The sequence below is a fragment of the Haemaphysalis longicornis genome, unplaced genomic scaffold (genome assembly GCF_048455015.1).
Source record: "Haemaphysalis longicornis isolate Haplotype H1 unplaced genomic scaffold, Haemaphysalis longicornis Haplotype H1 scaffold_5, whole genome shotgun sequence".
In the NCBI taxonomy this organism is placed as follows: Eukaryota; Metazoa; Arthropoda; class Arachnida; order Ixodida; family Ixodidae; genus Haemaphysalis; species Haemaphysalis longicornis.
The window spans coordinates 27,752,379-27,767,239 of NW_027526385.1; the positions used below are offsets into that span (position 1 = coordinate 27,752,379).

At 48.1% G+C, this 14,861-nt stretch overlaps 1 protein-coding gene across 1 annotated transcript in view; it reads left to right on the forward strand.

Annotated features, from left to right (window-relative positions):
* Window positions 1-14,861, forward strand: part of LOC144139619 (uncharacterized) — a 39,872-nt gene that overhangs the window by 14,368 nt on the left and 10,643 nt on the right. Inside the window, exons 2-4 of the mRNA XM_077671915.1 lie at window positions 7,520-7,588; window positions 8,450-8,467; window positions 13,773-13,832. Of these exons, the coding sequence (XP_077528041.1) occupies window positions 7,520-7,588; window positions 8,450-8,467; window positions 13,773-13,832 (147 nt within the window). The remainder of the gene's footprint in view (window positions 1-7,519; window positions 7,589-8,449; window positions 8,468-13,772; window positions 13,833-14,861) is intronic.

Consider the following 14,861-nt stretch of genomic DNA (forward strand, 5'->3'; position numbering starts at 1 on the left):
CATTAACGCCTTATGGCATTCGCTTTTTGCCCGTAAACAAGGATGGAGGCGTGCCCTATGATATGTTCATGGCACTTAGTCTGCATTCTATGTGGAAAACTCGCATGGCGGTTCAAAATGCCGAAGAGGATGCTCGCACAGTGCGAGAGTACTACTTTGAAAGCGTAGCTTATATAAGAGAAGTTTATCGAGTGATGCCGGAAGAGCCTGAGTGGTTACCCATTCTGGATGTTCTAGCGCAATTTAAGATGTTTTTAACCCACTCCCTTCAGCCGATTGGTGGCTGGAGCTAGTAATGTGTGTACTGAACAGTGCGTGTTGTGTTGTCGCCAAGCAGGCAATAAAGAAAAAAAAATAAGTATGCACTTCCTGTACCGCTTGCATCCCGTTGCCTTTCTTGCTTAATTTATTGATGTTCTAACTGTAACTCGTGCGTGTTGACTGTTTGTGTTAAATGCTGCGCGCTCCGCCGATTCACATTGCCACTGCGCATGCCATCACCTCAAAAACGGGTGTGAGGATGCTCAACACCCTTTTTTTAGGGTGGTGAGAATCCTCAACACCCTTTTTTAAGAGTGTTGAGCTCAACACCCTTTTTTCATCCTCCTCCACTCATGTCCTCCACCCTTTGCGGTTTGGTTTGCGCCTAAACTGCGTGCGCAATTCTTATGACCACCGCGATTGTTCCCTTCAGGCTGGCGTAGATCTGTTGTTTAGCTATCAGCATTGTTGTACTTGTTCATTCGAGCAGTCGTCACCACCTTTTACAATTGTTAGACCTTGTTTTAGAGCGAAGACTTTTATGTCTTCCCCCAAGGGTTCTGTTGCGACCGTTGGTGTCAACAGAAAACTCCCGCAAAAAACAAAGGAAGTTACCGGCAAAGCCAGGAATCAAACCTGGAGCAAATAGAGAAACGGAGAGCGCGTTGTGTTACCGATTGATGTACGAGCCTACGCGGAGACGGGGGGACAGACGGTGCACTCACCTAGCACTTCTGCGTGTTTACCACTTGCGGTCCCGCTGAATGCCGCGTGATAGCGTCACGCGACCTCTCACGCCGCTGTGCAATCCTCCCATGGTACGTGTAGCAGCCGTGTGCGTGCCTTGCGCACGCGTTAGGATATATCGAAATTAAATGAAGCTCATACCAACGCATGACATCTCACTTCTCTATCTCTGCCGCCGATCTCGTCGCCTCCTTTGGTGACGGCAGAGACGAAGGATAAATGAGATTGTCTGACACCTGGTTTGAGCTTCCTTTAATTTATATTAAAAACGTTTTCCACTTATGTCTTTCACCAATACAACTCAACCAATGACCGTTCATGAATCATGCATTGTTTTAACCCGAGCGAAAATACCTCTTTGAAGTAATAAAAGGTGTGGTTAAATGCTTTTATAAGTCTGTGGTTTCACTCTTTGTACAGCCACGAGTATGAACTCAAGTGACGTGCATGGGATGGGCGAAGACATTTCAGCCAAACCTGCGGCGTCGCGAATGTACGCTAAGCCCCTGGTCACCATCAAACCAACTCGGCAGAGGAAACAGGAGACCAAGAATTCCGGACCTCGCAGTCCTTGCCATAATGCTATTTTGGCTTGGCTCATCGCAATGCGCAAAAACCCTAGCTGAAGGAGGGGCTTGGCCCCTGGCACCCCATGTTCTACAGCGAGTCCTCAACCACGTCGAGCGACTGCATAGTGCTGCAGACAGGAAAGCCCTCCTGGCATGGCTGTGCGAACTGCCTCCTGCTTGGGCATTACAGTTTATACCTTGGAATCAGTGATCGGCCTTCCCCTTATAGACACGTCACGCTCCTCCTCCCGTATGCTAAATGAAGTCACCTTAGTTTCAGCTTCAGTTTATCAACAAGAGAGCTATTTAAGCTTGAGCTTGGTCTTGTGGACTTCTTAAAAAATACCAAGAAAACATTCCCAGCGAACGTGAGGGCGCGCCTGTTGAGGAACGCCCGACGTCGTCCAGGCTTGCGCGTGGGCTTGTTTCACGTGAGGAGCACGCAAAAATACAAAGAAAAAATACGGGGTCGTCTGATCACCCGTTCATTCGAGTCATACGGTCATACGGCAGCCTTGGAGAGGCTGCCGTATGACCGTATGACTCGAATGAACGGGTTCGAACCAAGTTCGAACTTTAAGATATTAACCGAGCCCTCTGGGCATTGCTTGAATTCCTAAGTTTTATTCATCGTGAGGAAATATCAGAATAGGTTTAACCGTTGCAGCGAAAAAATGTACACGAATAACTAAAGGTATGTGAAATTTTGGGAAAGTCCAACTTGTACGGAACGGCGTTCCAAGGAACGGCGTTCCTGGAACTAGTTCCTTTTTGGAGGAACGAAGTAACGCCATCGTTCCATTAAAGTCGGTGGAACTCTAACGGGAACTCGCTAGGTTTATGAAGGAACGGAAGGAGCGGCGTTCCTTCAGCAAACGTTACATCGCTAGGATTTGGCTGTTTTCGATGCCAAGGCTCGAGTACAAAAAAATTACACCATCTTCCCGTGGGGAACCCCGATGAGGATGCGAAGCATCATGGGGGTTCCGTGCGGTTCCATTGTGTTGCCGTTATGTTGAGTGATCTGGTGTGCAGTTGCGCCAGAGGGAATTCCGTGCCCACGTCCACGCCGGTGGCAAAGGCACGCAAGTAATGTTGTGTTACGGTGAGTAGGCGGTGGTTCTCGAGGCGCCGAAACTCGTCCATAATGTTCTTGTCGATGTCGTCTCTGTGGTAGAATCGATAGTCTCCGTCAGCGTTGGTGAGGTAAAGGTTGTTGACGTTGGTGCACCGGCTGAGAGCAACGTACACGCCCTCCTCTCCGCAGCTTTGTCTTCTTCTTCTTCTTCTTCTTTTTCTTCAGCGGTTTTCTTCAACCACGACGGTGGTTGAACGCCCGCCAAGCCATCTCGTGATGGATTCTTTGGTTGGCCAATCCCTAGGGGCATCCTGCCACAATCATCACCAGAGGCGCTGCGGACGGGGCGAGAGCAACGTACACGCCCTCCTCTTCTCAGCTTTGTCTTCTCCTCCTCCTACTTCTTCAGCGGTTCCCCTGCGGGAAGATGACGACGGTGGTTGAACGCGAAGCTATCTCGTGATGGATTCTTTGGTTGGCCAATCCCTAGGGGCATCCTGCCACAATCATCATCAGAGGCGCTGCGGACGGGCACGGACGCGGGACATCCCCCCGAGCAAGGAATGCTTTGCATCTAAAATCCACTAGTCGCTACTGTGTTTCTCTTCCTATAAGCTCGCCAATTGACCCGCCCTTCAGCGGAACGTACTTCATCTAAGGTCAATAGCAGAAGATTAACCAAGCAGCGGGCCGCTGCTTCTGCTTGCTTTCATGCCGGTTGAGCTTACGCGGCGTTCGACGGGTGAATAGCGCAGCCGCGAGAATGCTTTTCACCTATCCCCGTTCGCCTGGGGAAGCTAGGATGCGTGTCTGGCCGATAGAATTGTTCCCTGCCGGGGAAAGGTTACCTAAGTCCGAGCGGCGCTGCGGGTGCCTTGTGAAACCACCGTAGCTGTATATTGTCAGGGGTAATTACCGCATTAGTGCGTGCGGGGCGTGGGTGCGTTGTTGTCGGAAGAGTTGCGCTCGCTGTGAGGTCATTCGAAGGGTCACCGGCTATCAATAGAGCTGGGAGCGCCGGAGTGTCTCGGGATGTTGTACTGCTCGAACTTACAAAGTATGCGCGCAGTTCTTCACGGCGCGGTATGTCGCCGATCTGGCGGGAATCGGTCAACGGGAGTGTCAGGTCTTTTTTTATTGCACGTGACGTGTTGACAAAGGACAGGAATTTCGTCATTGTTGGACCTAATTTCGTCGCGCCTCATATGGACAGTACCTGAGAGAGGTCACACGAAGGTCGACGAACAGAGTTGCTTATCGAGGAGCGTTTGTGAAAATCCTCACCACAAGTTTTTGTAGATTTGTTTTGTTCTTTCGTTTTCGCGCGTGAGCAATGATATGCCCGCCTTTATTTATGTATGTTTCTGCGTGAAATAATTGTTGCAAGTCTGCACCGGTCTTTGTGCACTTCTCTCTGTGTGGTGTTTTCCTTAGCACAGCTTACAACTTTCGATAATGTGCACCGGTTCGCCCAGCAACAGATCCGTCTAAAGTACTTACTTGCCTCGGATTCTGATGTGAATGTCACCTAAAATAGAGATACGCTTTTTCTGTGAAAGGTAATTTGGTTTGTTTTAAAACAGTGAAAGGTTGAAGATATTCTGAACGCATTTACGTTGTTATCTTGCAATTCTGCGAGTTTTTTGTTCGCCGCTGCTATCATTATCGAACAGCATTTTTTCGCCATGTAGACCCGCATGGCCAAAGCGAATTTCATGTATAGCTAATCTCGTTCGCTTTGAATGACATAAAGACCTATGTATTGTTCCTTTTGAAGAAGTTTTTTATGCAAGAAATTTAATTATGTTCCTGCATGTGAGCAACTTTCTATTTGCACATCTGAAGCGCTGTAACCTTACTGGGCTTTTGTAAGATCGAAGTGGAAAGTGCCATATGTGTTGCACCTATAATAGACGAGCACCAAAGTCGCAGTTAGACATGCCTGGAGTTTGTCCGGTGCTCCCTGAAAAAAATTCTAGAGCGTTCCTTTGGATTCTGTTTGTCTCCAGATACTCTGCTGGCGGCGGTGTTCATATTCATATAAAGTTCGATGTGAGTTTCAAATTTCTCACTTTATTTCGCCTCAGGATTATCCGACACCATATTTTAATTTAAAAATCAAATGTAACGTAAAAGTAACGACACGTTCCAGTGTTCGAAGTGGAACTGGAACGCGTTCCTTTCGCAATAAAGGAACTTGTAACGGGAACTCGTTTCAAAATTAAGAAGGAACGAGGAGCGAGCTGTCGTTCCTGTTCTAGAGGAACGTGTACAACACTGAGTCCAAGTTTGTGAAGGCAGCACTCGGATTTTATTACGGCATCAAGCAAAGATAAACACACCCGTCATCACTCACACGAGGTTTTGCTAAACGAGGCCTGGACAACCTTTCTGCGCGTTGCTGCCTGGGCTCCCGATGCCACGGTTGCAATTCTTGCCCTTCGTCAACTTTTCTAAATCCTTCAAGAGACTAAGCGGAACGAAATCCCGTAGTCGCGTGGTTGCTGCCGTGACAATGTCCTTATACTGCATACTGTAAATGTATTGAGTTTCGTGCTTTAACCAGTTTAAAACGAAACGACTGCATGCATTCTTACACCAAGCTTCGCGTTTTGTCAAGCCGTACTCTGTCTAGAAGTCTTGTATTCCGATTTTGCAACAGTACGGAAGGAAGAGCAAACCGCGACTTTAATAGCGGCATGAACATGGTTGCATCTTCACAGACAGCACAGACACACGTTGCCTGTGCATAGTTGTCCTTTTTGAGAACCTCACGCTGCCCGTAGACATAGTTTTGGAATTTCCTTAAACAAGGCCACTGTGCACTTCCTTTAGCAAATAATTGCCAAAAAATTGGCCGCGTATCTACTACTTTCGTTGCAAATGCCGACAAAAGACTATATAGTATTTGTCGACATTTTCCAAGTAAATGCCTCCTTTCGCTTTCCTGCTCACCTCTCATGTTGTTCCTCTTGCGTCGCGCTCCTCCCAAGGTAAACAAGCTAAAGGTTTGCTGAGGTCAATTTAAATTTACCGCGTTCCACTTCCAGGCCGGGTGCCTCGATGCCAGCGCTGCCGTACGGCGGAGACGCGCGTGAATCGAGGCGCCCTACTTCAACGTTTATAGAACCGCGTTTCCCTAGTCCACGTGCGTTCCAAGCAGAACGTGGAACCTATCTAGTGGAACCTTTCGTAACTGTTGCCGCTTGAATTCTTAAAATGCCGCCAAAAGCTATAGTGGCGCGGGCGACTGCAGACGACAGTGCAAGCTTTTTCTGCAGTAGATGTAGCATTTCATTTCGCAAAAGTCAAGCATCTGTGAATTTTTTATAAGCGAACACTGTAAATATCCCTTGTGTATTACTTTTCTGTATTATATTTGCGTAACGTCTTGTTCTTGTTCAACAATATTGGCAAGTATGAACATATAAACTGGACTTAGACGTTTCGATTTCGCTGTTAGTATATAAGCTATTGCGCAGAGTTCGTTTCACTTTGGCCGGGTGGATGAATCGAGTCACAGACAGACAGACAGACAGACAGACCAACAGACGGACGGACGGACGGATGGACGGATGGACGGACGGACGGACGGACGGACGGACGGGCGGACGGACGGACGGACGGACGAACGGACAGACAGACAGACAGACGACCAAAATTTCTGGGTTTAAGTGGCCCAAAAAAGACTATCGTCTTTAAAAGCACCAGGCTCGCCATTGCATGCAGTGATTGCTCTGTTACTTGTCACGAAAAGTATTGGTACGGAAACGTAGCTTCGTGCATGAAAGGCCAAGAGAAGGACCAACAGGCTACGCTTATGTTGCTTGTGAGGTTCACTGAACTTAGTACAGGTGCCAGATCGCTGGCATACCCTCTAGCTCTAATGAACACTCGGAGTTCATTGCCTTGTTGCACGTGCGCAGAAGAGCACTGCTAATTTTGCCGGGTTCACAGAGGTGTCATCGCACTAGACGTGCCTCTCTCTACCGGGTTTGCATATTGTAAATGCAACACAAAAATTTCTTTTCCGACAGAGAACGTACATGCGCCAGATGGGTTTCAAACAAGGAAGAAGGACGCTTTAGCTCGGCTTCCTGGTTTGGGGCGGACCCAAACACGTGCGTTCAATAACCGTGACTATGGTTAAATTTGTATAAAAGGCGCTGAATTGCCACTCTACCCATTAACGTCGCCTCACTAGGACATTCGTCGATCTGTTTTTCCTTGGGAAGGCTACCTTCGGTGCGCATTCCTTGGTCTTGTTGTGACTGCGAAATTTTATGTATGGTTGCATTTGCACGAGAATTTATATACGCGGCTATTTTTGTCGCGTTTCTTTAAAGTAAATGCTTTAAAATGCTTGAATGTACCAATATATTTAACTTAACGTTCTTTTGATAGGAGAATGCAGTGTGAATTCATCTAAAATGTTTTAAATATGCTATCTTGCGCCTAGCACAACGAGGAATGAAAATTCGGTCTATCGAAAGAAACTCCCACAGCAACTCAGTGCTGGGGGCTTTGCTTCGTGTGCGAGACAGAACGGCATTTTGGCTCCGGCATTCATCTTAATGACATTATTTTAAGCTCAAGAAAATTGCATTTGCGGGTGTAATTATCGTTATACACTGTGTCAAGAGTTCGCTCAGTTCTTGTAATTCTAATTAAAAAATTGAAGTGGTTTTATTCTGTAATTTTTACTGAGATTACTGTTACAAACTATTTTAGAACGGTGTCATCAAAAGGACGTATTTAGTGAATAACAGTGGCACATCCATATGTTCAATCATTATAGAGAAACAAGCTTTAGCGGTCTACTGTACAAGTGCGCTTAATTTTTGATGGGATGCTTTTGTTGCAGGTACCGCACACACTGACAGCATGATGAAGCTCACCGTCGCTCTCCTGCTGGCTGTTTGTATCGTTGGATGTAAGTTTTACTACTGCTTTATACTTGGCCTAAATATTGAACTGACAGGAAAAGGATCTGGCGTTAAAAAAATTTTCGTTTATAGTAACACGTACCGAAAATTACGAACGCGTCTGGGATCACCAATCTTGACACGTTGCCACTGAACTTTCTTTTATTGAGCACATATGAGGGGACGAGCGCGGTTTTTTCCGTGGGGGCAATCCCATAAGGATTATGTAATGATTACGCATTTATTTTGAACAGGTATCACTGACTATTGTGCTTGAGATTGTGCACGAATACATAAAGTGGGACTACGTACGTGCAATGGTTTTACGGAGAAAGTACATTGGTTAAACGGTTTGCGGTCAAAATGCCGGTCATTTCGGGCTGATAGTCTCAAATGCTTCTCACCGGTTATTGAATCAGGAAGCCATGCGAACAGCGTTGTGTGTTAATTTTTGTACACCCGAAGAGGAAAAAAATAAACAGTACCAAATAAACGCCCAAACAGTAAGCGAATGTGGTAGTTTCTACGTTTGTTTTCTGCTCTTTCTACAAAGTTTTTAGTTCTCCTTTGACTTAATTTTGAGCCGAAGTTACTAATCTGCAGTTGAGTTCAATCCATGTGCTGTATTCGTGCCCGTCAATAATTGGGAACTGCGATGGCTTATGCTATCACTGACAAACAGATATCATCGCACAATCTTTGTCTCCATTTGAAGTAGCATCCATTAACCGAAACAAACTACCTGCAAGATACAAACGTCGAAAGCCCATGACAGGAAGTTCGAAAATGCACCATCTTGTTGTGTTAGCGACGTAACAGTGTTCTTCGCCACAACATGAATAATATACGTTCACTCTTGTTTCTTTCAGGCTATGGCTACCTTGTGGGTAAGCAGATGATGAACATTTAGTGCACTTTATTTTCTGTGCTGGTTTTTGCTAGTCCAGCGCATTTACAGACAAATTCACTTTTTGGCGTAGAAGAAATGGGTATAGAAAGCTTTGCTTTGCGAGAAGTTCAGCGCAAGAAAGGTCGGCGTGGAGTTAAGGGCTTCTGCTTGGGGGGGGGGGGGGGGGGGGGGGCGGAGCAACTGCAATGCATAATGTCATCCCGAACACATTACTACCCAATTATCCGAGGATTAGCGAGTAGTACAGGCTTTATCGCACGGCTGATTCAGTGTAACGTCCGCCATAGAAGACCTGTTCAGCTGTAGATGCGCAGGCGACGGAGACGAGCATTTTAGGGGAAAAGGTGTACTTGTCCTGCCTGTCTGTCCGGACTTCACCCCTGCCAATTCACTGTACCGCAGAAAAATACACCTTTATGAGAGGCTGTGGCACCAGCGGAGAGTTTTCAAATGCATCGGCATAGCAATAACGGCTAGCAAGAAGCAAGAAGTGTGGGTGTCTAGAAGCATGCCAGAAATGCGGCAAGCACATGTCATCTATTCGCTCACCAAAGGAACATGCACAGCATTTCGTCATTTTGTCGTAGTTCAAATGTTTTTTTTAACTTTAACGCTCAGAGCCGTAAAAGGGGTCTGCGCAAGTAAATAAACGAAAAGAAATACAGCGCCTCGTGTATTTCTATTTCCTTTTTTCTTTCGTCCTTATACTTTACTGATCTTAAATGTTTTGTCTTCACTGATAGAGCCGTCTAACAGTGCCGCCTGACAAATTCGGACGTACGGTGCTGACCGAGTCTTTCCGCCTGGGGAAAGCTTAAGAACGGCCTCCAAACTAGTGTTGCAATGAGCTCAGTACGTCGTCTTTCGAATGAAAAGAGTGCAATGTTGCATACACATAATGTCGGGTCGCCCACATGCCATGCGCACACAAGCCATGCTTTTCGCATGACTTGTGTGCGCATAGGGCAAGCTAGCTGTCGGTCATCCAAGTGTTCCATGAAGTAAACGAATCTTGATATTATGGCCTTCACGCATCACCACCCGGAGAGGTGTACGCCGTTTTTAGCAGCGGGGCGGTCTAACCCGGCTGCACGTTGTCCAAGGCGAAAAGAAAAACTCTAAAATTAGAAAGAAAAAGAACGCGTCCCATCTTGGGAATTGAGCTTGGGTCCCGCGCGTTCGAAAACCGGCGTCTCTCTGACTGAGCTTTAATCGCTTTTTTAGATGCAGAGCATCTGATTCACTCGCCTTGTCCCTCCGGCGTCGTCGTCGTCGTCGTCGGCGTTGTCCGCCCCTCCCCCATTCTCCTCGCCGCGCCAGCTGCGCTCTCCGTGCTCACCCCCTCTCCTCTCCGATAGCGAACACTCTCTCGCGAGGGGCATTGGATTGGATTGGCTTGGCTTGGATTGGATTGGATTTGGATTGGATTAAAGTGGATTGTGTTGGATTGTGTTGCGTCATAGCCGCGGCACGTTGCGTCATAGCCGCGGCAGACGCGCTGGGGCCGGCCGGCGCATGTGCAGTACTCTCTCTACCGCGGTTTCCTCTCCTTCGGGCGCGCTGCGCATATAACCGGTGTGCCGTTCTCCGGCGAAGCAACATCCACGCTTGGCTCAAACACCTAGAGTCCACGCCGCTTTACAAGTACGCCAACGTCGTCATCGACTGGGACCTGCTTACGCAGTCCCCTCAACGTTATGCGCGCTATAAAACGCGGTCCCTTAGTCACTCCGCCTATGCGTCGCATCTACACAGGGGTTCCCGCGAGAGGAGGTGGGAGTTTTGTTTTCTTTATTGCCTGCCTTTGGTGTACACATTACGAACAAAAAAAAAACGATTACAAAGTTTGAAAACACACCAGCACGTCACTCGCTAGTGTGTGATTTTTAAAAAGGCGGAAGCCATGCCACACTTTCCAACACATTTAACCAGTCAGGTGGAAAATGTTGGGCTTTATACACTTCTAAGATTTCCCGTACACTCTGGCAGAAGAACTCTCTGCTCGGCCTCACATCAACATCATTATGGCGAACTTCCATTCGAGATTTTGAGATACTATGCAGGGCCAGCAACATCAAAAGGTCATACGGGACGCGGCCGTAGTTTTCAACGGCCAAGAACCTGATTCCATGGCTGCCCAACCGCAAATCCTTTTTTAGTGTTCTCTGCAAAACGTCCCACGGGAACACCCCGTCCGAACAGTATATGAATGCGTGCTCTACTGTTTCCGGCTTTTTACAAACCAAGCAGTCTGAGCCCCAGGGAACAAACAAACCTTTTTGAATTATCCAAGTTTTAACAGGTAATACTTCCGCGTGCAATTTAAAGAAAAAAGATTTCACATAAGGCGCCTTATGTGGTTAGACTGAGCTATCGTAGCATTGCGGGCGCACAGCATTATTTTCTTTGGGTTATTCGCAGCGTTAGCTTTGAACTTGGACGCGGGTTCTCGCGCGTGCTAGTTATAGGTCCACTTTGGTAGAGATTTGAAAGCCCGCAGGCATGGATAACTTTCAGCGGCAAGTTCGCAAATAAATGTGAGTTTCAACAGCCGGTCGTTCGTCTGTTAGACCGCTCGTTCATTCTCAAGTGAGCGTTCGTTCGTTCGTTCGTTCGTTCGTTCGTTCGTTCGTTCGTTCGTTCGTTCGTTCGTCCGTTCGTCCGTCCGTCCGTCCGCCCGTCCGTCCGTCCGATCACTCGCTCGCTGGCATAGGCCTCACTGCCGCAACTGAGCCGTTCGTAGGCGCTTTAGATGTTTAAATGCCAAAACTACTCGTATAGTCAGCTTAAAAAGTAAGCAACATGCAAAATACAACAGCTAAAATACGTGCGTGGACGCCGCAAGCGGCCAGCAAAAATCGGCGATTTTGAAACCGAAACCGAGGAGAGCGCGGCCATTGGAGTGACGTTGCAGCCGTCCAGCGAGCGGCCGGACGGTCACCAGCTCGGGAGAAAGTCTGCGCGCAAGCTGTACGCGCGCTCGGGGCAGCAGGTGAGTGAAGCGTGCGCAGCAGAGCTCGACCGATACTCCAGCTGCGTGGCTGGCCAGAGGAAGAAGCCCCCGTCGGCTGGAACGTCGCAGGCGCGTCATTTCCGTTTACGCGATCTGCCTGCAGGTGCAGCTTGAATTGTGGCGGAGCTTTTTTAAACGCTTCTGGCTGATTAACGAGGCGCTTCACGGGGCTACCACGTGTGTCCCAGATGATTTGGGGGTACTTTCTAGGCATCAAAAATAAATTTGGTCGAGGTGAAATTTGAGTGCAGTTAAGCTTGAGCTTGGTCCGGTGGCGTGGCGTCGTCCAGCCTTGCGCGTGGGCTTGCGCCAAGCAAGAAGCTCGAAAAAAAAAAACAAAAAAAAACAAGGAAACGCTTTACGTGCGTCCGCGCCTCAAAAGGGGAGCACAGGACAGCTCGTGTATACAGACGCCGAAATCGCGAAGCCGGTTGCCTCGGGTTGTAGCGTGTGCTTACGCGGTCCATTTTGTGACCGATGTGAAATGCGGCGGACAAAAAGATCCGTGCCTACAGTCATAGAAAAGTTTCAGCGGCAACTTCAGGAATCCATTCGGATGCAACAGCGGCTTCTCCGACGAAGGGAGAGGGGCCACCAGCTCTGCAGTTTTTCCAGCCTTGCACCCTTAGTGGAAGCTGCGCCATTTTTTTAGGGTTATGGAGCCTTCGATCAGTAATGTTCTTGTCTCACCAGGAACTGTGCTGCTCAGTATGGCAGATTTTCTGACTGGTTGTTACTCCAGATGGACGTATTCCTCATGCGCCTCGTATGAGCGCTAGGCATGCACTGAGAACCACCTACATTTGTTGCGTGCCTGACCTGAAGGGAAAATGTTGGCAGCTTGTGGTAGGGACTTGAAGCAGCATTTAGACTAAAATTCACCGTTGCAACAAGTGTACTCATTTGTAAACAAAAAGCGTGAGCTTCCTCTATTATGTGCTTTTGGATGACAGCACACTAGCACCTTTCGTAGTTACTCTCAACAAGCACGATACTAATTGTAGCAAGGGAAGCAAATAGCTTTATTTACTATCGAACTAGCCAAAGCTTTGAACATTTGTAAAGTGGTCGTCCCGAAAGGAAGGCTTACATCTGATGGAGGAGCGACGGTATAGATAAGTGATAGCTGCTTTTTAAGCCGGTAAATTTCAAAAGCAGGGACTGTGGAAAAATTTGTATCAAGGCGGCAAAGTTCGAAACTAACAGGAATAGGTGTTTGGCAGGGCTTTTCCGGCTGAAACAGATAACGGCTGGACTTCAAGAGAACAAAATATTTCTGAACGGATCAGGCGGAGAACAAACAAATCGCTGCTGATAGGAGGTGAAGTTCTTCGGGGCAAATGAAATGATCTCACGGATGCATGTACAGTTAAAAAGTAGCTGGTTGGGACCTTCTTCATGCACTAAAAATGGCTACTGAAGACAGTGGCAATGAGATTAGAAATATTTAAATTCTTGGTTTGCATCTAAGAGGAATTTCTAGACTGTTATTTTTTCCCCAGCTGATTAGCTCCGATTGAATAAGGACGTCTAACCACCGCGGGGGCTCAGTGGCTAGGGCGCTGTGGTGCTGGGCACCATAGAGTTTCATACTAATATATACTAGAGGGAAATCTGGCACCACTGTCTAGGGGAGCCGCGCTTCGGCGAGTGTTCCGTCATGTACGGGCAGGCCCGTTCCACTTGTCCTTGGCATGGCTCATGAACAGGCTGAAAAGTTTGCTCTGGCTGCAAAAAAGCAGCAATATTATTGCAGACGGCTCATCAAATTTGTTTTGTTATTATAAATTGAACCCCCAAGAAGGTAAACTTGTCAGTGATTATGTAGAAGCGTCATTCATGATGACCAAGAAAAAAATGTTACCCTTTTTTGTTGATTCTGGGCTTTGAGACAAAAAAGAAGCCGTATGGCTAGCTAAGCTATGGAGGCTAAGAACGTCGCTAGCGGCAATGGCGCCGCCTACGGCGGCCTGCGGCTGCAGCGACAGATTTCCCTCTAGTATATATTAGTATGAAACACTATGCTACGCCCAAGGACGTGGATTAGATTTCTGGTCGCGGTGGCTACTCTTAAGTGGAACTGAAAAGCGAAAACACCCGTGTGTGAAGGTTTCGGCGCGCGTTAAAGATTTTCAGGTGGTTACAGTTAATCCGAAGCTCTTTAGTACAGCGCGCCTGATAGTCCAGGTGTACCTTCCGCGCGTTAAACCCCATTCCAATCAGAAATAGAATTATGGCGTGTGATGTAGCTTGATGTTCTTTTTGATAGGCCACCACCCTGGCCACGGAGCCCACCATGGCGAACGCCATCACGGGTGGGGCGAAGAAGGTGAGTCCTACTCCGCTAGACTGATCAGGTGGTCTGAACTAAAGCTTTGGAACTAGCATGCAGAAATTGTACTTTCTTAGTTCCAGTTAAATGGCTGAAATTTATTTAGGAGATTTGATGTAATTTGATGCTTCCGTTTGGTAGACTCAAAATCGGCGATTTTGAAACCGAAACCGAGGACAGCGCGGCCATTGGAGTGACGTTGCAGCCGTCCAGCGAGCGGCCGGACGGTCACCAGCTCGGGAGAAAGTCTGCGCGCAAGCTCTACGCGCGCATGGGGCAGCAGATGGGTGAAGCGCGCGCAGCAGAGCTCGACCGGTTCTCCAGCTGCGTGGCTGGCCAGAGGAAGAAGCCCCCGTCGGCTGGAACGTCACAGGCCGGTCATGGCTGTTTACGCGATCCGCTGGCAGGTGCAGCGTGGTCTGCGGCGGCGCTTATTTAAACGCTTCTGAATGATTAACGAGGCGCTTCACGGGGCTACCACTTGTGCCCCAGCTGATTTGGGGGTACTTACTAGGCATCAATAATAAATTTGGTCGAGGTGAAATTTGAGTGCAGTTGGCCTTTAAGCTTGAGCTTGGTTCAGTGGCGTGGCGTCGTCCAGCCTTGTGCGTGGGCTTGCGTCATGTGAGGAGCACGCAAAAAAAAAAAAAAAAAGAACCGCTTTACGTGCGTCCGCGCCTCAAAAGGGGCGCACAGGACAGCTCGTGTATACAGACGCCGAAATCGCGAAGTCGGTTGCCTCGGGTTGTAGCGTGTGCTTACGCGGTCCATTTTGGGACCGATGTGAAATGCGGCGGACAAAAAGATCCGTGCCTACAGTCATAGAGAAGTTTCAGCGGCAAGTTCGGGAATCCATTCGGGTGCAACAGCGGCTTCTCCGACGAAGGGAGAGGGGCCACCAGCTCTGCAGTTTTTCCAGCCTTGCACCCTTAGTGGAAGCTGCGCCATTTTTTTAGGGTTATGGAGCCTTCGATCAGTAATGTTCTTGTCTCACCAGGAACTGTGCTGCTCAGTATGGCACATTTT